General features: G+C 59.2%; 1 protein-coding gene across 3 annotated transcripts in view; it reads left to right on the top strand.

Annotated features, from left to right (window-relative positions):
* The first annotated feature begins 1,378 nt into the window (after positions 1 to 1,378).
* SLC6A9 (solute carrier family 6 member 9) overlaps positions 1,379 to 21,515 on the top strand; it is a 31,737-nt gene continuing 11,600 nt past the window's right edge. The window contains exons 1-3 of one of the 3 annotated variants that reach the window (XM_075555222.1): positions 1,379 to 1,641; positions 8,902 to 9,016; positions 21,305 to 21,378. In XM_075555222.1, the coding sequence (XP_075411337.1) occupies positions 21,306 to 21,378 (73 nt within the window). In that variant the 5' untranslated portion in view covers positions 1,379 to 1,641; positions 8,902 to 9,016; position 21,305. Of the gene's footprint in view, positions 1,642 to 8,901; positions 9,017 to 21,304; positions 21,462 to 21,515 lie in introns of those variants that run through there. The other 2 variants (XM_075555213.1, XM_075555232.1) reach the window with 2 other exon arrangements.

The following is a 21,515-nucleotide window of genomic DNA, read 5'->3' as shown; positions in this document are numbered from 1 at the left end:
GGTAGGAGATGAGCATTTGGATCACCCCTGCTCAGCCCTGGAGGTTGGGCACATAGATGCATATACATGGGCCTGCTACACTGTACACAGCCATTCTTCCACAAATACTCTCTCAGATCAGAAACACACAGGGTCAGGGGCATACGCACACACCTGGAATTGGTTTATCAAACAGCAGCACTGCCATCGAGCCAATTCCACCTGATAGCAACCCTACAGGGCAAACTAAAACTGGGGTTTCTGAGACGGTACCTCTTTATAGGAGTAGAAAGCCTCGTCTTTCTCCTGTGGAGCAACTGGTGGCTTTGAACTGCTGACCTTTCAGCTAGCAGCCCAACTTGTGACGACTACACCACCGGGTGTATCGGAGAATATAAATCCCAAACATACTGTACCTACTAAGTTTGGGGACAAAATAAAAATGAAAATGACCTTGATGAGAGACCAAAGTGTCTTCCCAGAACAGAATCAAATTCCAGTAGGCTGGAGATTTCCACCTGGTCGGACTGTGTTTGCATACATCTGCCTGGACTGGGTGTGTGTCCTGAGAGCGCTCCCCTTGGCAGGAAGTTAATGCCTGTTGTCTTGCTCAGTGTCTCTGATTGCAAATTAATAAAGTCACGTGTCCCTTACTCAGTTGGTCTTCTGTGAGGTTTGGGCCCTCTGCCTGAAAGCCTACATAAGCAAACACAAGGAGCCCCATGCCACCAAAGCCCAGGTCCTACTGCCCAGAGCCACCTGGAGCACTGTTTCATAGACAAATATAGGAGAGCCGTGAAGTCATCCTCACCAGTTTGCAAGGGAGGAAGCTGAGGTTCCTTTGGCTGGAATTGGAGCCTAGGTCTCTGTCTCCCATTGGAGGGAAGAGATGGGCAGAGTGGGGCTTCTCAGACCAGATTCCCCGGAAGGGGTTCCTCTCCAGCCCTGCAGTTTCAAGTAGCAGGACCAAGGCCTTACCCAGCTGTGCCCACAGTCCCTAGCGGCTGCTCCAAAGGGAATGGAATTTGCTCTGACTTCTCTCTAGGGGGAAACGCAGGCGCAGAAGGCCAGGGGCCCGGCCGAGCTAACGCCAGCCCCAGCCTCAGCCCCCCAAGTGCCCCAAGCCTCTTGGCCTCATTCCAGCTTAGCCTGAGGGGGACGACATCTGCTTCCTCCAGGGGCCCCAGCTGGAGGGCAGAGAGGCAGGGCGAGGGAGGGGGCGTCTTTGTGGAACCCACTCCCAGGGGTTCGTGGGGATCAATCATCTGAAAACTGAAGAGACTTGTAATTTTATTCCCTGGGAGGTGGAGCCTGAGAAGTCGGCGAGGCGGGCGGGGGGGCGGGGGGGCGCGGGTAAGGATGGGGCGGGGTGGCGTGGGGGGAGGAAGGCGGCCAGGGGAGCTGTTCAGCGAGGGGAGGGACTTGGCTAGGTCTCCTATGCCTTCTCTTCTCTCCAAACTTTCACCAAACTCTTGGCCCCCACCTCTTCGAAACCAAAACACAACAAGCTCTGGAGGAGCCACGAGCGAGCCGGAGCGGCTGGGCGGGCAGATTCGCGGCGGCACGGAGCCTCTGGAGGCTGATGCAACTTTCCCTTTAAGAAAGCCACCTGGGCGCACCGCGGTGCGGACCCAGCTCGCCCGGGCCGGGGGCTGCAGCATGGTAAGGGGCTAGGGGAAGGGCGCGCTGCGACCCTGCGCCTCCATCTGTCCTGCTGTCAGTCTGGCTGCGGCAGCTCGGTGGGGGATAAGCTCCGGGATCGGCGTGTGGATGTGTGTGTGTGTATGTGTGTGTGTGTACACGCATGCATGCGGGCATCTGTGGGGAAGCGTGTGGGTGCTCGCACAGGGAAGTGTCTCGCCGCAAAGGTCGGGGTAGGTGCGCGCGTCTGGGTGTCACTGCTGTCACCAAGGAGCTGGAGCGGGCGGGAACGTGGTGGGGGGAGCTCCTAGGCTGGGTGGCGGGGGTACCCGGCGTGCCGACGCTGGCTCGGTCGGGGGCGGGCGGCGCGAGGCTGTGCGGAGAGCGGCGGGACCGGAGCATGTCACGGTCCATCTGGGGCGCCAGTGGGTCTGCGCACCGGGGGCCTGCGGGAGCCGGGAGCCGGCGGTCCGGTCTGCGCTCCGCGTGCGGACCGGGGCCACGGCTCCATCTCCTCGCCCCGCCGGCCGGCCTGGCTGCCTATCTGGCCCCTCCAGCCCGCCGGCCTCCCTATCTACCCTCCCACTCGCCCGCCTGCCCGGTGCCGGTTCCCGCGCCCGTGGGGCCGGGGGAGCCGCGCGGGAGTCCCGGCGCCCGGGGCGCTTTGTCCGCGACTCCAGCGGCCCCGGCTTTGGGAAAGGTCTGCGGGAGGGGCAGTTCTTTGGGGGCTGCCATCCTGGAAGAGCCCCGCAGCCCCTGCGCCCCAGCCCTCAATCTGGGCGCGCGGGGGGCGGGCCCGGGCTGCCGCAGGTGAGGGCCTGGCAGCCCGGGGCGCCCACCTCCTACCGGCGCCCCTCGCCCAGCAGCCCGGGTCGGGCCGGGCCAGGCCGGGCCGGGCGGGCGGCGGGGCCTGGCCGGGACGCGAGGGGGGTTTGCCCGGAGGGCCGGGAGGGGCCGCAGCCGGCCCGGGGGCGGGGCAAGGGGGCGGGGCCCTGGGCGCCCCGGTACTTTTCCACGGCCGGGGGCGGGGCCGCCGCCTCCACTCCAGCTGAGAGGCCCACACGTGGCGGCTGATGTAACGCCCGTCCCCCCCACACCGCGAACCCGACGAAAGCGGACGCGCCCCGCGTCGAGGCCTCGGGCTCTGCGGGCGGCGCCGCAGCTCCGAAAGCGACCGCACCCCAGCCCGCCAGCCCGGGGCCTCCTCGCCGCCGGCCGGCCGCTTCTTAAAGGAGCCGCGCCCCCTTTCGGGCCTGCTCCTCGTAGCCACGCCCCTCCGCTGACCCGCGTTAAAGGAGCCGCTCGCGGGGTTCTCTGACAGCTCCCGCACAAAGCCGGCGTCGTTTTCTTTGCTGAAACAAGCCTGAACGTGTAGCCGCAGGGAGGTCATGGCTAGGGGGGCCAGGAGTAGTCAAGAGGAGAGAAGGACTCTCCAAGTGAGGGGCACGTGAAGGCTAGAGAGAAGAGGGTGGACTGATCTTCTGATTAGAGTAGACTGATCTGCGAAGGGACCAATGGGCGACGCTGAGCATGCCCAAGTGCTTCCAGGGACCGCAGAGCAACCGCCCCCTTACTCGGGCCTACGCAGTGGTACCGGCTCCGTGCCCAGCCCTGGGGACACGGAAAGATCATACCTCTACCCTGGAAGATGCCTCCACCTAATGGGGGCAGTGAGCCTTGCACACACACCAGTAGCAGTGCCGCAGAGCTACGTGTGGCGAGTGTGGTCGTGAGGCGCATCCGCGAGCTGGCAGAATCGTAGAAAGGCTGTCTGCAACTGGGAGGGAGGAAGGAGGCTCTGTGAAAATAATGCCTGAGGGGCAGCTTTAGAAGATGGGTCGGATCTATAACAGGTGGCGATGGGGACAAAGATGCTGAAGGCAGCCGGAGCTGGCTAAGCAGAGCCACTGAGGCAAGAACTCTGGGAATGCTGAGTAGTCCCACGTGGCCACAGGTAGCCGGCCTGGATTCCCAGACATTGCTCAGGGCCCTCTGCCTTGTCAGCAGACCTCCACTCTTAGCACCACAGTGAATGACACTGCGCTTCCTCTTCTATCTGCCTACTAACCTGTGGGGTCCTTGTCGGGAGGGGGAGAGCATGCCACCTTTCACTCCCAGGGGAGGCTCCAGGACTTGACCCAGATGGACTGTTACAATTGATTGACCTGTCCATCCTGTTTGGAGAAGAAAGAATGCAGAGGCTGGAAAGATGGGCCAGTGTCCAGTGACAATCTCTCAATAGCCACCACCACCCCTTACACTAGCATCCGCTTCCTCCCCTGGCACAAGCAGAAACTCTCCCTCTCCCCACCAAGTTTTAGTCATTACCAAACCTGACCAAGTTACCTTCGGTCTGTATTCTGTCAAATGTGTGCACCTCCCGTCCCACCTCCACTGTCACCTCCCAAGCCCCTTCACCTCTGGCCTGACTTCTTCCTGACAGATCTCCCCCTTTCAGCCTTCAGCCCCATCCTAGTTTCTAGGATGATGTGCGGCAAATGCACACCTGAGCACGTACTCCTTGGCTGCCACAGTATCCAGGATAAAGACCAAAATCCCAGCCCCAGAGACCTGCCCCTGCTGACCTGTCCAGCTTCCTCTCTGGCCACCTTCCCCCTGCCTGTCACACACCCCAACCCCAGCCACACACTCTTGTTCCATTTGCTTCTAAAGCTTTTTTTTTTCTCTTCCCTTCCTCCCCATTCCGACTTCGCCCGAAGAGCTGCCCTGACCTTTTCATGAAGGTACCCGGGTGGTGTCGTGGGTGACGAGACGGGCTGCAAACCGCAAGGCCAGTTGTTGGAGACCACCAGCTGCTCTGTGGGAGACAGAGGAGGCTTTCCACTGTGAGGACCCACCGCCTGGGAAACACCCAGGGGCAGGCCTACTCTGCCCTGCAGGGTTGCTGTGAGTGGGAACCAGCTCAGCAAACGTTGAGTCGAGGCTCTTTTAGCCCAATCCCTGGTGGTGTAAACACGCCGGGTTAGCATACTGGGCTGCTAGCCCAAAGGCTGGGAGTTCGAGCTCACCCAGAGATGCAGAGATGCCTTGAAAGACAGCCCTGGTGATCTGCTTCCAGAAAAGCAGCCAGGGGAACCCCCCTTCAGCACGGTTTCCCTCTGACACCCATGGGGTCACCCCAGGTAGGAATCAACTCAGCTGACAACTGGTTTCTGAACCCACAAACATCACGTCCTCCAGGGAGCCCTCCTTGGCCCACTGATAAGGCCAAGCCCTCTGCTGCAGACTCCCAGAAAAGGGTCTTTTTCCTTCATCCCCTTGATCTCAGTCTGTCATGATTTGAAATGGGGTCATCGGCTTCTTTCTTTTCTTCCCTGCTGGAGGACAGAGACCTCCCGTCCCCAGAGCCTAGCGCAGATCTGGCCCTTAACCAGCCTGCAACAAATATTTGTGGAATACGTGAACGGAGTTGTGGCCAGCCTTCGAAGTCGCCTAAGCCATTGAGGTCATATCCTGTGTGGAAAGGATGGGAGGGAACCAGGTGTCGGGGGTTTTGAGAAGACTGGCTAGAGAAGAGGCAGAAATACAGAGAGGCAAGAGTGAGACCAGGAGCTTAAGAATTTACCAGGGAAGAATGATTAAAATGTCTTCGAGACCGAGACAGTTGAGGCTCAGCGGAGGTAAAGGATTGCTTGAGGTTGCCTGCCTGGTGATGGCCAGAGCTCTGCCCAGCCCCACCAACCCCCGGCCTGTGAAAGAGGCCCACTGTGGCCGGTGGGGTGGCCACAGACAGGGGTTAGAGGCAGGTCTGGTGCCTGGGCAGGATGGAGCACCCCCACCCTCCAGCTAGAACAGTGTTCGACACATCACGAGCATCCCCTTCATGCTCTCTGGATGCAGAAAGCCCAAACCCATTGCCAACGCATTCGTTCCAGCCATAGTGGGTGTCCTGCTTCTGTAAGGTGGCTGGGGGGTTCGAGCCGCCAGCTTGGTGGTGAGCAGCAGGGCACTTAGCCATCGATGGTACTGTGGGGCAGCGATGGCAAGGACAGGAGTAGTACGCCCACCAAGTCATTCTCCCAGAAGCAGCCACGGGGCCGTCTTTGCCCTCCAAGCCCCCTAAAGACAGGACTGCATCATCAGTGGTCCCTAGGGCCTGACCCAGGGCTGGAAAAAAAGCAACCCATTGTCATGGAGGGGGATGCCAACTGGTAGTGACCCTGTAGGTCAGAGCAGAATGGTAACATTGGATTTTTTTTTTCACGGCTGAAATTTTTTTCTTTTGATCATTTTATTGAGGGCTCTTACAATGCTTCTTACCATCCAGACATCAATTGCATCAGGCGTGTTTGTACATATGTTGCCATCATTCTTTTCTAGAAATTTACTTTCTATTGAGCCTTTGGGATCAGCTTCTGTTCTCCACCCTCCCTCCCTTCCCCCATGGCTGAAATCTTTACAAATACAAACTACCAAGCGGTTAACAAACAAGTGCTTAAAAGCCAAGGCTCAGGTGCTCCCTCTGGCCCCAGCCAGGCTTTCAGGTCCCCTCAGAATCAGAGACAGCAGAGCTGGAAAGCAGCAGGTTCTGGAGAAGGCCTCCCGGGGCTGAGGGCGGAGCACTAGGTCTGAAGCTAGAAGTGTTGGCTCAGGTCTTAGTTGAGGCTCTTCCTGGCAAGCCTGCCCCCCCCCCCCGTGTCTGTCTGTCTGTCTGTCTCTCTCTCTCTGTCCCTCATCAGAAACAGCTTTGCCTCACCAACCTTGGGGTGCTCAGCTACAACGGGGACCTGTGTGAGAGCCTGAGGTAGCTTTAGTTCCAGACCTGAAGAGTCCGTTTTCTGACCAGACCAAACCTAGACTCATGGCTAGCGAGTCCATGCCGACCCCACAGGACAGGGTAGAACTGCCCCTGTGAGTTTCCAAGACTGCCAACTCATTCTGGGAGCAGAAAACCCCTTCTCTCCCCCACAGAGCAGCTGGTGGTTTCGAACTGCGAACCTTGTGGCTAGCAGCCCCGCGCTTAACCACAGAGATGGTTCTCAAACACGGCATCTGCTATTATTACTGCAATCACCAGATTACCAACCGGTTCATAAGTCTGTCCACAAGTTCTGTTCATCGGTCTCTCTGGAAGTCACCTAAGTCAGGACCGTGGGGTACAGTTAGCATTTAACATCACTCAGCCAAGTGTTTGTCGTAATGTAAAGCCTCTCCCGTGCCCTTCTGTGCCTAAGAGGCATGAGGGAAATGCTTCCAGAGACACTAAAACGTCTCGGACATAAGACTACAGTCGCCATCATCTCAGTAGTTTGCGTTGCAAAGTAGCACCCGTCTGCCCCGACAAACCTCAAGTTTTCAATAGAGGCTTTGGAGGTGGAGCGGTTGGGAAGGCGTGCTAGTTTGGATGACAGATCCTAAGTCCAATGTTGGTCGCCGGGCACGTCCTGTCATCGTTCCCTGGCTGGGCAGAGACAGCTTTACGGAGCCACATCTAGAGCTTGCAACTTCTGTGTTGGAGGCTCAGAGTGGGAAAGCTCCCCTTCTCCTAGCAGCCACAGGAGAGCTAAAGCCCCAAGGGGGGTCGGGGTCGGGGGTCGGGGGCCGGGGGGAGTGTCTTTCAGAGGACACTGGAGTGGCAGAGAGAGCAGCCTAGGCCAGTATGAAAGGGCACTGGTCATCTCTGGGTCCCTACCAGAGGAGACGGAGGCAGGCTACTTTACATAGGCAAACAGCTTCTTACTCACCGCAGCTCCCGGCTTTCCAATGATTTCCTGGGCCTGTGGGACAGAGGTGGTCCGGGTGGGGCAGGTGACACCAAGCAACCTTGGGAGGGTATCTGCTCCCGGGGAAAGTACGGAAAGTCCCAGAGACAGAGCCCAACCCGCACCTGGGGCCCGGCGTTCAACCCCCAACCCCCAACCCATGACAGAATTCTCTGTGAGTCGTGGGGGGAGGATGGGGTAAAAAAGAGGGGCTGATACCAAGGGCTCACGTAGAAAGAACACGATGTTTGGGAAATGTTGAATGGCAACCTATGTATCAGTGTGCTTAATACAATTGAATGTTGATTGTCGTTCGATTTGTAAGAGCCCCCCAATAAAATGATTAATAAAAAATATTATGATAATAGTAATAAAAGGGTTTTGGGAGCTGCTTCCAAGCTGAGCCCTCTTCCGGGGCCTGTCAAAAACCCCCTCTGCCATCTCCCCGTTGTCATCTGAAATCTGTAGACATCGCACGGTCCTGCAGCTCTGCAGCCCCACACTGCCTTTCGGAAGCTCCCTATGAGCTGCCTGGCTGGCCCGAACCTCACATTCCAGAGCCTCAACCTCACTCATTTCCCTTTAGTTGAATTCAGCCGACTCTTTCTGAAAACCCAGCACTGTGTGTGGTAGGCCCTGGGAACAGAGGGCTTCCAAGCATCCCACCCCAGGCCCTCAGGAAACTCACCGAGTCACAGTTGACAGGCTCAAAGGCACTTAAGTCTAATATGATAGGATGAGGCACTAGTGGAAATCTACAAAACAAAACAAAATCTACCGCCATCAAGCGGATCCCAAATCACATCAACCCTATGGGACAGAGTCAGATGGCTCCCTGGGGCCTCTGAGGCCATACATCTTTCAGCAGGCTGCCTCCTCTTTTTCCTACAGAGTGGGTGGTGGGTTCAAACCACTGACCTCTCTGTTAGCAGCCCAACGCTCCGCCCACTGCTCTACCAGGGCTCCTGTGCGGACAGAGAGGAGGAAGATGTGTGTCTATTCTGTCGGAGGAGAGAGTGCCCGGAAGGACGGAAGGTGTTACAGACAGAGGCAGGGAGGCGGGACTGGCCGTGGGGTGTTTGGTCTGCCCAGAGCTGATAGTCCCAGGTAGTGACACAACTACAAACCCAGACACCCTGGAACCCAGGCTGAGCGGTGCCAGGTGAGGTATGTAGGGCCGTGCTGGCTGCCTGGCAGGGTGAGGCTAGGGAGTACATTAGGCTGAGCTGAGCTGACTCCCCTCCAGGGGAAAGGTTGAAGCCATTCACATAGACGCTGATGGAATTGGACCCCATCCCAGTTCTGTGTTCATTCGTATCTTTTATAGAATTTGGCATCTGGAGAGTCAAAAATAGACCTCTGCCCACTGGGACAGGAAAACTTGGAAACCAGGGGTGCAGAGAAAGGTCGGGAGAAGAGCAGGGAAGGAGCTGGATCATAGTGGGACATGCAAAGGGCCTGGGGCAGGGAGAGGGGAGAGGGCGGAAGGGCTGGGGAGCTCCAGGGCCACCTGCCACTGCCTCTTCCAGGGCTTCACCTCACCCTACTCTCTCCACAGCTACTGAGCCCCGGGGTCTGAGGGTGCTGGAAGCAGAGCCTCTAAGTGTTGCCTGGGACTCAAGAGCCCCCAACCTACTGCCACCATGGTAGGAAAAGGTGCCAAAGGGATGCTGGTGAGTACCGGGACCGGGCTGCAGGGCGGGAGGGGGCCAGGTGTACTACCTCCACTGGGACCTTCTGCCCTGAGAGGAGGGCCCGGGAGGCTCCTTGGGGTCTGCGTCTGGCATGGCTGGGGCTCTGGAGTTCTCCCGCTCCCCTAGCCTCCTGACAGGGCAGGACCTCACCCAGTAGAGTGGGCAGTGCTGTGGTGCCAATAATCCCACAGCAGGACAAATCCGGCCATAGAGGCCGCAAAGGCAGGGCAAAAGGCATAAGGTTACTCGTGCACCTGTGACTAGAGATGCCCTGGATGGATGGGCGTAGGACATAGCCCCACCTGCAGGGAGGACGGTGGAGCATATGGTGCCATCTTGTGGCTGGTACCTTGGCATGTCTCCCTGACCACCCCCCCTCCCCCAGTCTTTACCCCAGGGAGTGTTCAACCGTGGTGTCAGGGGTCTCCTCTGCTCCGTTAGCTTGCCTTTCCTCCATTTCTCGGGCTCCTTCTCAGAACAAGTAACCTTTGGGTTTGGCCAGAGACAAGGGGCATTTCATCCTGCATCCTCTCCTGAGGCCTCTCAGAAAATCTCCCTCTTCCACCTTCCCCACCCCTGGCCTGCCTGCCTTTTCTACGCAGAGTGCAGGAGGACTGATGGCGAGTCACGCCTCGGGAGCAGCACCAGCTGTGAACCCCGCAGCGGGCAAGGTCAGGGCCTTGGTCAGGAGTAGGTCTCATGGATGGGCGGACCAGAAGAAAGATGTTAGACTCTATCCCGAGAGGCAGCGGTGATATCTCTTCTCTCGAGATCACGCCTCGGGACAAGTTGGACCGGACAGCTGTGAACAGAGGGAGCCAGGGATGAGTGTGACCTCTCCCTTGGCAAGTCCTTCTGTTGCCTTTCTCATTCGGGTCAAGATTAATTAGCCTGGGGTCCCTGCTAACCCCGCTCCAAACTAGCCCTGCCTCTCCCCAGAGAGCTTTGGCACTCCAGACGTACTTGGACCTGAGTTTGGGGAGGGAAGATGGCAGTTCTGCTCCAGGCTCTCAGGAGCCTCTCAACAGCCCCCTTGTCCACTTCCAGCCCCAGCCCCTCATCCATCTTCCCACGACGCCCGCTCTGGTCTGGGTCTTTTCACGCCTTCTCCTGCTTGGATGAACCTGGATCGAGGTTCTGAAAGTGGTCCTGGAGCCAACTTGAGGCCTGGTGGCTCAGAGTCAGTTCCAGATGGATGTTCCTGGCCTAGGCCCTTGCAGATCCTGTGCTAGAGGCCCAAACTAGCCTTCCCTTCCCAGAAGTCTAGGGATTGCCCTGAGTCTATAGCAGGCAAGGGAGCAAGGATCTTCTCCGTGCTGCATGGAGATTCCAGGCCTTGTGGACCCTGAGAGGGAGCCTGGGGGCGCAGTGCTTATGCATCGGGCCTTGACCCACCTGTTGCTCTGTAGGGGGGCGGGACTTTCTTCCCCCCCGCCCCCCGCAAACAGTTACGTCTCAGAAACTCAAAGTGGCCATTCTGCCCCACAGGGTCGCGATGAGTCGGCATCCACTCGATGGCAGTGAGTTCCGTTCGATTTGGTTGTGAACCCTGAGAAGCTCTCTTGAGTCACCCACCTGCCCACCCACCCCAGCTGGTCCCCTTTCCATGGAGGGGGCCTGGGGAACTGGGGCAGCCAGGCAGGAGGCAGAGAGGACCCACATGAGCGGGCATGGAGAGCAGGAATTTCAGGAGCCCCGGCTCCTGGGCCCCACTAGCCTGGATGGCTGGCCCGCCTGTGGTCAGGAATGCTGCCTTGGGACTCCCGTTCCCAGCACCAGGATGTGCCTAAAGATAGCTGGAGCTCAGTTTCCTTCGTGTCCTCTGCCCTTTGGCTTCTGCCCGTTGCTTCTGCGCTGGAGGCTCATAGCATCTGTCCCCTGGGCACTCCCCGTGGTTGTTCAGAAATTCTATTCCTGCCTCCTTTTCAGTTCTGCCAATGACCTTGGGCTACTCTCTTCTCCGGCTCCAGTGTGAAGCCAAAGCCGATTCCCTTCGGGGTTGGTCTCTGGGTGTGGCCTGCGAGGTGCTGTGCATGGCCCCTGCCAAGCTTCCTGGGCAGCAGCGTTGACCCTTGATGGGGTGGCTGTGTTTTCGGAGGGGGAAGGGGCCAGGGAGGCACCTTCCGGACTGCCTGTCCTGGAGGGTCACGTCTGAACTCCCTATGGTACCTGGTCTTCCCCTGGTCTCTGCGTCTCTCGGTTGCCCTGTGTGCATCCAGTGTGTCTAGAGAAGGCAACTGGCCCCTCCCCTCAGGTTCCACCTTTCCATCCTGCCCCGGGCTTCTCGGGTCCTTGCTGTTGACAGACACCCTGGGTCATCCTGGGAGTGTCTGCTGGGCTCTGGAACAGGTGCCCCGTGGAGAAGCAAATCGCTTCCCAGCACGTGCACAGGCCCACATGCTGATTGCACGTGCTCCCTCCCCACTCCCAGCCCAGATGGTCTCTGCCAGGCCAGCTCTCCTGGCTCCCTCACGCCTCAGCAGCTCCTAGGACAGGGCCATCCGAGAACCAGCTGGCCAGGGTGCCTCCGAGCTTATGGGAGCAGCTGGGCTGCTTGAGGGCCACAGCGGTGGGGTGGCATGGCTCTTCCTTAGAGACCTAGTGGTTCTGTACATGTGGGAGGGTGGAGTAGGCCTGCCAGGGTCTCAGAGGGCAGTGGCACTGGAACAGAGGAACCCTGGCCAGAGGCACGAGAGCCCCTACTGACTCTACTTGAACCCCATGGTTTTATACCAAGTTGAAAGTTCACGGGCTAGCTGACTCAGTCCCCTCCCCTATATAGCCATCCAGACCAGGTCTTGGCCAGGCAAGGTGAACCCCTGGGCCACGTCTCTGATACATCTTTTGCTTCTGCCCCAGGTTGATGCTTCTGCCTTATGATGAAGGAGAGTAGAGTCGCCAGACTTGGGTTCTGGGTGCCCCCACATCTGAATCCACCACAGGCTGCCCTTCACCTCCTCACCCCTCGCATGCTGTGCTTTCATAAGAGGGCTTGGGCACCTCCTGCCTGCAGTGTCTATCTAAAGGCATGGCACACAGTGGGTGCTAAGTGCTGGAACAGGCTCCGCACGTGTTAGGGGCTCACCAAGCACAGGGTTGAGCTCACACGGGTATTCCCTTGGTAGAGGACCCATCACCCACTGGCCGTCTCCTAGCACTAGTCTTGGCATGTAGCAAGTGCCCAACTAGTATGGACAAGGCCCACGTTGGACACTCCCTCAATAGGGAGCTTGTCTATCACCCAGTGGTCACTCCTCAAGCACATGCTGGACACACAGTGGGCGCCCATCCTGATTGAGCCTAGCACCCGCTGGGTTCTTTCTCGCCCAGCACAGAATCTGACACACGTGGGACGGGCGCCCAGTGCAGAACCCAGACCGCACAGGCGCTCATAGGCATGGGCTCAACACACACTCTTCTCCCAACTTTGGGCGTGGCACAGAGTAGTCACTTTCTCAACCCAGGCCTGAGCCTGACGTAGGTCCTGGCACACAGAGGGTGTTCTCCTAGCACAGGACTAGTACCCAGTGGGCACTCTTTTGGCCGAGACCTGGCACACAGTGGGAATTCTCCTAGTATGGCTTTGACACCTAGTGGTGCTTCCCTAGCATGGAGTTTGACACACAGTGGGCCCTCTACTCATTCAAGGCCTAACGCGCAGTAGGCACTCTCCCAATGTAGGACTTGCCACAGAGAAGAAGGGCGGCCTAAGTGGTGAGCCTGGGCTGATCTTGCTGTCCATGCCCTGGCCCCACCCTCACCCCCACCCTTACCCCCGCCAGAGAGTGGCAATGTCTAGATCAGGTGTCCTCAAACTACAGCCTGCTGGCCACATGCAGCCCACCGAGGACATTTATCCAACCCGCTGGGTGTTTTTGCCCCATTTGTTTTTTAATTCAAAATAAGATATGTGCAGTCTGCATAGGAATTTGTTCATAGTTTTTTTTTAAACTATAGCCCAGTCCTCCAACGGTCTGAGGGACAGTGAACTGGCCCCCTGTTTGAAAAGTTTGAGGACCCCCTGGTCTAGATGCAGAGGGAAGGCCCAGTCTTCCTCTAGGACCCTGCCCTCCTCTCCTCCCACCCTCCTTGAGCCCACCTCCTCGGTCCTGTACCCTCGCCTCTCCCCGTCCCCAGCCCTTTGCAGCCCCAGCTCAGCACCACCTTCCCTCCAGTGGGGGCAACAAAGCCCTCGAGGCCTTGCCCCTCTGGAAGCATGCCGACTCTTATTAAGCAAAGTCAGGAGCAAGGGCTGGGGGAGTCAGCCTCCCTAAGTGGGGCTGGAGCAGCTGGATCCCGCTAATGAGGCCTCATTACGGCCAAGGCCCAGCTGGGCTGTTGCCGCCTCCTGTCCCCATGGCCAGGGCCAGGGAAAGCCATCCAGCCAGGGCTGCCTGTTCTGGGCACCCAGCCCAGGCCAGGGCAGCCAGAGCCCTGAGCCCACCCTGGGTGGAAGCGAGCATTGGGCATCATGAGTGACTGGGTCTTCCTGGAGCCAAAGGCCCAGCCAGAGCCTTGGCCCTCAGTCTGTGCCCACAGGAAGTCAGGAAAGCGTGTCTGGGGAACACGCTGCTTGAGGCTGGCCCAGTGAGGAGACTCACCTGGGTCGACGCCGAGTCCCATCTTCCCAGCAAACACGGGGATGAGAGTGCACGTACCTCCCAGGGCTCTAGGGAAGACTAAATACGTCTGTCTACATAGGGCATTTAGGGCGGCCCCCCCCAAGGCTTGTACTGAGGGCCGTTATGCGTGGACCACTGTTGCTGAGTGTGCTCGTAAGGGTCAATAATGGGAGAGGGGAACCCCTGTTTCAGACATGAAGAGTCTGACACCAGAGATGTGGAATAGCGAACCCGCCTGACTCTACAGCAGTGGTTCTCAATCTGTGGGTCGCGACCCCTTTGGGGGTGGTGTCAAAGGACCCTTTCACAGAGGTCCCCTGATTCATAACAGTAGCAAAATTACAGTGATGAAGTAACAACGAAAGTAATCTTATGGTTTGGGGGGTCACCACGACATGAGGAACTGTATGAAAGGGTCGCCACATTAGGAAGGTTGAGAACCACTGCTCCACAGCCTGGCTGCCGCTCCCACCTTTGTTGCTGTTGATTGTGGTAAAAACATCCATTACGAAATCATCGTATTCCTCAGTGTCCTTGATGGCGCCCTTCGAGGCGTGCACCCCCATCCCCATCATTTCTGGCTTGTGCTCCCCCATGAACGCAGACCCAGTGTCAGCTGCTAATTCACATCACTCCGCCCTCTTTCCAGTGGCACTCTGGCGGACTCCCTGGTTCAAACCCACCCATCTGTCAACGGGAGAAAGAAGAGGCTGGTGGCCTCTCTAAAGCATTACCAAGCTGGGAAAACCCTGTGGGTCAGAAGGGACCAGAGGGCAGTGGGTTGGCTACCAAATTCACAGAAAAGCGCACCTCACCCCCCAAATGCGTGCATGCCCCCTTCAGTGGATGTTAACGGAGATCCCACTGGGGACCCTATGCCATGACCTCTTTACTGCCTTGCCAGCCCCGGAACACCCACGGACCTTTCCGTGGGGCGCCTCAGAATCTGCTGGGGACTGACCAATGAGGGGGACTTCAGAAAAGATCGCTGGGGCTGATGGGTCTGAGTGACAGCTTACCTCACCCCTGGTAGCACCTGCTAGGCCAGGCCGGGCCTGCAGAGTGCACCCTCCCCAGCCAGTGGCTCCTGTGGGCACCGTGCAGCCACGCTCCCTGTCCCACACGGTTCTCCTGGCTGAGTTTACTGAGTGAAGTCTGGGGTCCTTCGGTGAAGGCACCTCTGCGCTGCATGGGCTTGAACTGCCTGCCTTGGGTCGGCTGTCGAATATGGTAACCGTCTACACCCCGAGATTTCTTACCCCGCACACTCCCTTCGTGCGTCCTCCGGGATGCCAAACTGTTGACTGACCCCAGCTTCCTTCACACGGGCGACAGTGTCTCAGGACACCCATCTTCTTGGCTGGTCGAGGGCCCCCAACTCAGTGGCGGGGGGTGGGGGTGGGGGCAAACAGCCTCAGGGCCCAAGCTCCCTGAGTCCAAACTACTCTCTAGAGCAGTGGTTCTGAACCTTCCTAATACTGCGACCCTTTCATACAGTGCCTCATGTCGTGGTGACCCCCCAACTATAAAATGATTTTCATTGCTACTTCATAACCATGATTTTGCTACTGTTATGAATTGGGTGACCCCTGTGAAAGGGTCATTCGACCTCCAAAGGGGTCTCAACCCACAGGTTGAGAACCACTGTTCTAGAGTGGCCCTTGGATCGAGTACCCCATCTTTCCATTCCGTCACCATCACTCCTTTGTACCCAGAACCTACCAAGTGCCCAGCCTTGGGGCCCAGACTGCAGGCTCACCCCTAGCAGAACCATCTCACTCTCCCTCATTCCCTTGGTTATAAGAGAGAGACAGAGAGAGAGAGAGAGAGAGAGAGAGAGAGAGAGAGTGTGTGTGTGTGTGTGTGTGTTGTTCCAGCCACTTGCTGGGAACAAAACACAACAAACTCCACGCCTCACTCACTCCCGCGCAAGCGGCATGGGGACTGGCCGGAGGGGGAGGGCCAGCCAGGGGGCAGGCAGAGCTCCGGGAGGAGATGAGGTGAAAGTAATTGACGCTGCCCTGCCGGCCGCCCGGCAGTGGGAGAGCCATGGGATGCGTCAGTGTGGGGCGGGAGCTGGCAGAGGTGTGAATGAGCAGCAGGAACACGCGAGATCCAAGTGCACACCCTAGGATGGCCGCGCCACCCGGACCGGCAACCCCCTCCACCCCAGAGCAGGTCAGTCACCTTCCAGAAGGTCACGGCCCCCTCCCTGGTGCCAGGCAGCCATGGACGCTGGGGCTGGGGGTTGGGCGAGGGGCTGAGTGGGCTGTGCCAGGAAGGGGCAGGCACAGCCAGAGAACGAGACAGACACTAGCAAAAGTGACCCAGAAAGTGGTAACTGTGCAAAGGAAGTGTTAGCTGAGTGGCGGGGGGGATGCGGAGGGAGGAGAGTGGGGGGTGAGGGCTCCCCCAGCCCAAGGACCTGCTGAGAATCTGCTCTGGGTATCAAAGCTACATTGTCCGGGCTCCCGGGGAGACGGGCCGGAGGTGGCCAGGAATTGTACCAATCAGTACAGCTTCATTGTCTGCACTACAGCCAGTGACTCCTATGGGGCGAGTGGGTGAGGGGCAGGAGGACATGTACATCAACTTAGGGGTGAGGCCTGGGGGCAGGGGATGGGGCAAGAGTCTGACAGGGAGAAGGGAGACCCCACCAGATGTTCACCGGCACCCAGGGCGAGTGCCCAGTGGAGTGGGAGCCAGGTGCCCTCAGCCCTGACAGTTAGGGATGGGCAGGGGTGTGGACATGATGCAGCCGAGGGGGCCGGTGGACTATCCTGACCCAACGACCTTCAGAAGGCAATGCCTAGTGACGTGGCCACTGTCTGCGAGGCTGTGGATCTTTAGGGGAGCAGAGAGCCTCATCTGCCTCCCGAAGAGTGGCTCAGGGGCTTGAACCACCAGCCTTGTGGTTAACAGTATGAATTCCCATAGACTTAGGGGGTGTTTCCCATTCCTCAACCCCCTTTCTGGGAGGTCAGTGCCTCAGCTGGGTGTCCCTGGCCCCAATCATGTCCGGAAGGTGAAGGGCAGCGGATGCTGTCACTGCAAGGCCCGTGCTGCCTAAGGGCCAGCCTGGACCCTGGACGGATGGGAGAGAACTTGGGGGTCATGAACCAAGCCGTGCCAGGCAGGAGCTAGAGGGGTCTTCTAAGGCACCACTAGACTGGAGTGAGGGTTCTGTCCAGATTCCCCACTGGGGCGCAGAGGAAGCAGCCAGCGGTCTGGATTTGGCTCACAGGCCGCCTGGGATGTGGGGTCTGCTTCATTCCATGAGCAAACCCTGGGGCCGGAGAGTCCGAAACTAAAGGCGTCGGGATTCCAGCAGGGCTGGCCCAGCCAGGACCGCTCCAGGAATCCTCAGGAGCGGGAGGAGGGAGTTCACAATTCGCAGAAATGTCTTGTGGGCACTGATCTGAGAGGGGCGGGAGCCGCTGCCCAGGGTGGGCTATCCGGGCGCTGTCCGTGAGACTGGGCAGGAAAGAGTGCGCCCCTCTGTGAGTGCGCGTGAACGCTTATGCTTTCTCTACGTTTTTGTGTGTTTTCCTTTAAAAAGAATTTTCTTAATAAGCAGGCCATGCTTTCACAATCAGGAAGAATCAAAACCCACAATGAAACCGTTTTCAAAAAGTAAATCTGGAGAGCTACTGGGTGCTCGTGGGAAATACAAGTGGAGTCAAAGATAGCCAAGCGCAGACAAGGCTGTCCTGAGGTTATCTGGTCTGTCGCCTGATTTCGTAGATCAGGTGCCGAGAGTGGACGGGACAGTGCCAGCGTCTCTGTAAACTGGCTCTCGCACACCTGGGGTCCCGCCCTCCGCCCGGGGTCCGGTCTCTGCCAGTGAGGGGTGGTGGGAGACGCAGATTCTGCCCTCAGAGGTGAGCAGCCTTTATCTCAGGAGCTCGCCGGGAGCCGTCACGAGCCGCGCCGTCAATGACTGGTCACTGGGGTTCACCCAGCTAAGCAGCGGTGCGTGTGGGGTCGGCTGCCCAAGAGGGAGGATCGCCGTCTTTTGCCTGGGATGGACCCTGCTGCCTCCGTGTTTCTTTAGTCAGCGGCAGGCTCTAAAGATAAGTGGGCACCTGGGAGTGTGTGTGTGTGCGTGTGTGTGTGTCTGGGGCAGAGGTCATGGATGATGCTCTACCCAACCACCCACTCTGCCATGGTAGGGAGGCTCTCCCGCCCCCTTGCCCAGCCTGTGCTGTCTGGGGGAACATGGAGGCCAGGCCAGGGCAGCCCTGAACTGGAGACCACCCACCGGGCCCACTGGCAGTGCTTGAGTAGAGGTGGGTTGGTCCTGGAAGTGACCACTCAGAGCTTCCGAGGGGATTGGGGGGGGGGGGGCGGGCAGACAGGCCAGCCCAGAGGGGAAATGAGCCACTAGGGCTTAATTCACTCAGAGGTGTGAACCAGGAGGGCGGGGGAGCCACAAGGGGCAGGCGGTAGGTGCTGGGCGATGGGCTGGAGGGCCTGGAGCATTGGCCAATGGGGCTGGCAGTGCGCACATGGGGTCTCCCATGGGGTGCCCTAGGGGCTCATCTTGGTGGCCCAGCCACCGCCCACAGGAAGACAGAAGCTGGAGACAGAGGATGAGAAGGGAGGAAAACTGTGCAGTCTTGGAAAGGGCTGGCCATCAGTGGGGACTGAGTTGCCGCAGAGGAAGGGAAAGGGGGCCCGAGGAGAGCCAGAGGACGGGAAATAGCAGACGCAGAAAGGCCTGGCAGAAGGGGTGCCTTCCCGATTTCTCCCATGTCTCGCTCTCACCAGAGAGCTCAGCCGACCTAGGCGCGCACACTGATCTAGACGGCCGTGACTGCAGTCCAGACCAAGAGCCAGGGAGGTGCCCGTGGCGGCGCCACACCCTGGGCTCCACGGTCCAGGTGCCCAGGAGCACAAAATGGCCCATTCCCATGGGCTACACCTTGCCCTGCTTGAAGGGTTCCATTCCGCTGGCCTCTCCCTGTACTGCCAGTAACTTCTGCCACCACCCAGCCCTGTGCAGCCAGCTCCCACCCAGTGACTGCCCGTGGCACATGGCTGGGGGCACAACTCCCCTCCCTGCAGGGTCCCCTCTGGGCCAGGGAAGGAACAGGCCTTAGCCACATCTGATCCCCTGGGGCCACTGAAGAAGGGCCTCAAAGCTCAAACCGTGGGGGCTTTGGGCTTTGATCTGCACAAATGGTCTTGCCCTTGTCTTGGCCCGTCCTGGATGACTGGTTGTCCCTTTTACAGCTGTGACCCCACCCACATCCACTGTGGCGGCCACAATCCCCGATTGTCCCCCTAAGTAAACAAGCCTGAGACTGAATAGAACAGCTATTGTAGAGCCGGTGGTTAAACCCCAAACCCAGCCTGCTGGTCACTGCGTGCGTTTTGACATAGCGGCCACGCTGAGTAGAAGAGTAGAACTGCCCCACAGGGTTCACGCCTGTGATCTTGACCCCAGCGGACTGCCACGTCTTTCTCTCTCAGGACCTGGAGGGAGGGTGCAAACTCCCAGCCGTTGGGTTAGCGGCTGAGTGACGTAACTAAGGCGCCTCCGTGGGTCCTTGGTCAACATATAAGAGCGCTGTCGGCTGGATTTGTTTGGGAATGAATGACTCACCCAGGCAGGCCACACGCTCTCCAAAAGCCTTGACCCTGCGGTGTAGCTAAGCCTGCCTGGAAGGAGGTCCTAGGAGACACCAGGCAAACCCTGTCGGAGTGCATCCCAAAGGACCAGGGGCCGTGAGCTCGTTTCCCCAGAGCTAAGTTGACTGCACCTTTCAGCCCCTCCTCCAGGGAGGCCTTTGACCTCCCCCTGCCCACCCCCGCCTCTTGTCATCGTCCTATGCCCTTGTGACTGAGCAGGCCCCTGCGTGACCACACTGACGTTGCACATTAAAGATGTGCATGGATGGCTTGCTCTCCCAGTAGGCTTTGAACTGCCTCGTTCATTGCCACATGCCCAGTGACTGGCTCGGGGCTGGGCAATGGTAGGGGCTGGGGGTGGGGGCCCCGGGGGTCTTGTCTCAGCTGTTGCATGAAGACAGGAGTGTCTTTGCTCTGGGTGCTTCTGGAAGGAGAGCTCATCGTTCCTGGAGCCCCCCACCCCCACCCCGGGCAGGGTGTGAGGAAGCAGGGCCGGACTGGACATGCTGGGTGGTCTGGGCCCACAGGGTGTCTGTGCTGTGAAGCCCACGTGGGCAAGCCCACAGGGACCCACTGTGCTCAGTGTGGGATCGAGGGCTGCAAGACTTGGGCTGTCAGCCATCATCAGGGTTGGGGTCCGGGGCTGCACAAAGCCAGGCTGCTTTGCTAACTGCCAGTGCCTGCTGCCCTGGCCTCTCTCCTTCGAGCTGAGAGTCTAGTCCCCACCTCTGCACTGGAATGTCCTTTGAAGAGACTCCTGTCGGTTTCTGCCTGGTCCCTGAGAGTCTCTGTGTGAGTCCAGGTCTCTTTCTGTCTCCGTGAGTCCCCGCTGGCCCCCTAGACTCTGGCCCCCTAGACAATGCCGACCCACTCACAGTGGAACAGGGGAGGGGTGACACACCACACCTTCAGAGGGGCTCACAGGGTCCCTTCAACCAGGGGGCGCGGGTCCAAAAGCACCCCACCTCCACCCCACTTGCTGAGAATCTCCCCATTAGTCCCTCCCACCCGTGGAGACCCACCTCTGCAGTGCCCCATCTCTCCAAGTGTGTGTGGGGGGACCCATTTCTTGGACGTCCCTTGCTGAAGGATCTTCCTGAGCCAAGTAGTCTGACGTAGAGTCTCCAACTCCGGGCTCCTCCGCCCACCCAGGGTCAGCACCCCCAAGCCAAGGGCCAGACCCAGGCCACCCCTCCCCCCAAGGGCCGCCTCTCCAGTCTGGGCAGTAACCCACTGCCACAGCACAGCTGCCAACTCCTCGTGGAGCCTGTGTGGGGTTTCCGAGGCTGTAGATCTCTGAAGTCTCATCTCTTCCCCTGGGGGGCAGCTGGTGGGCTTGAACCACCGACACTGCTGTTAGCAGCCCAGTGCTCATCTGACAGCACCACCGGGGCTTGTCTCAGACTGAATGCGCCCTCCCCAGGTACAGCCCAGCTCAGTGACCCTCTCCTTCCACCCTCCCACAGCCCAGCCCAGCCCGTGCCCCTAGGCCCCCAGGAAGGAGTCTGAGGCCGCAGGAGGGGCCAGCATCCCGCCCCCGTAGCCGCCCGCCTGCGGGCAGCGTGCTCAGCCTGGTGATGTGGTAGGGGAGGTGGGGGCTGTCTGGACACAGGCCCCTTTGTGCCCGGCTTGACTTGGCTGCTTGCAGTGAGACTCAGCTGCTCCCAGATCCTCACCCAGAGGGGAGGGGGCTGGGGCTGGGGACTCTGGCTGTAGCCCCTCCTCCGTGCCCCCTCTCAGAGGTTCGTGGAAGCTCCTCAGGTGGGGTGGCGCACCTGGCACAGTGAGCTGGGGGGCTGGTGAGGGAGGCCCCGCTTGGCATCTTCTGGCAGCAGTTCCTTCACACTGCCCGCCTCTGCCAGGGCTGCCTGTGGCTCCTGCCAGCAGAGGGGAAGCCTGGAGAGCGGTGGGCACTTGGGTGGGGGGGGTCCACGGTGGCCAGGGCGGCCAGAGGGTCAGGCCCGGGAGCACAAACGCCCTGCTGATGGTGGCTTCTCTCCTGTCCCCACAGAATGGTGCTGTGCCCAGCGAGGCCACCAAGAGGGACCAGAACCTCAAACGGGGCAACTGGGAAAACCAGATCGAGTTTGTACTGACGAGCGTGGGCTATGCCGTGGGCCTGGGCAATGTCTGGCGCTTCCCATACCTCTGCTATCGCAACGGGGGAGGTACCCAGTGGGCACAGGGCAGGGCCCAGCCACCCGGGGAGAGCCCACCCACCG

The sequence above is a fragment of the Tenrec ecaudatus genome, chromosome 1 (genome assembly GCF_050624435.1).
Source record: "Tenrec ecaudatus isolate mTenEca1 chromosome 1, mTenEca1.hap1, whole genome shotgun sequence".
Classification (NCBI taxonomy): Eukaryota; Metazoa; Chordata; class Mammalia; order Afrosoricida; family Tenrecidae; genus Tenrec; species Tenrec ecaudatus.
The sequence above is the reverse complement of the archived record's forward strand: the minus strand, read 5'-3'. Positions and strand labels throughout refer to the sequence as shown.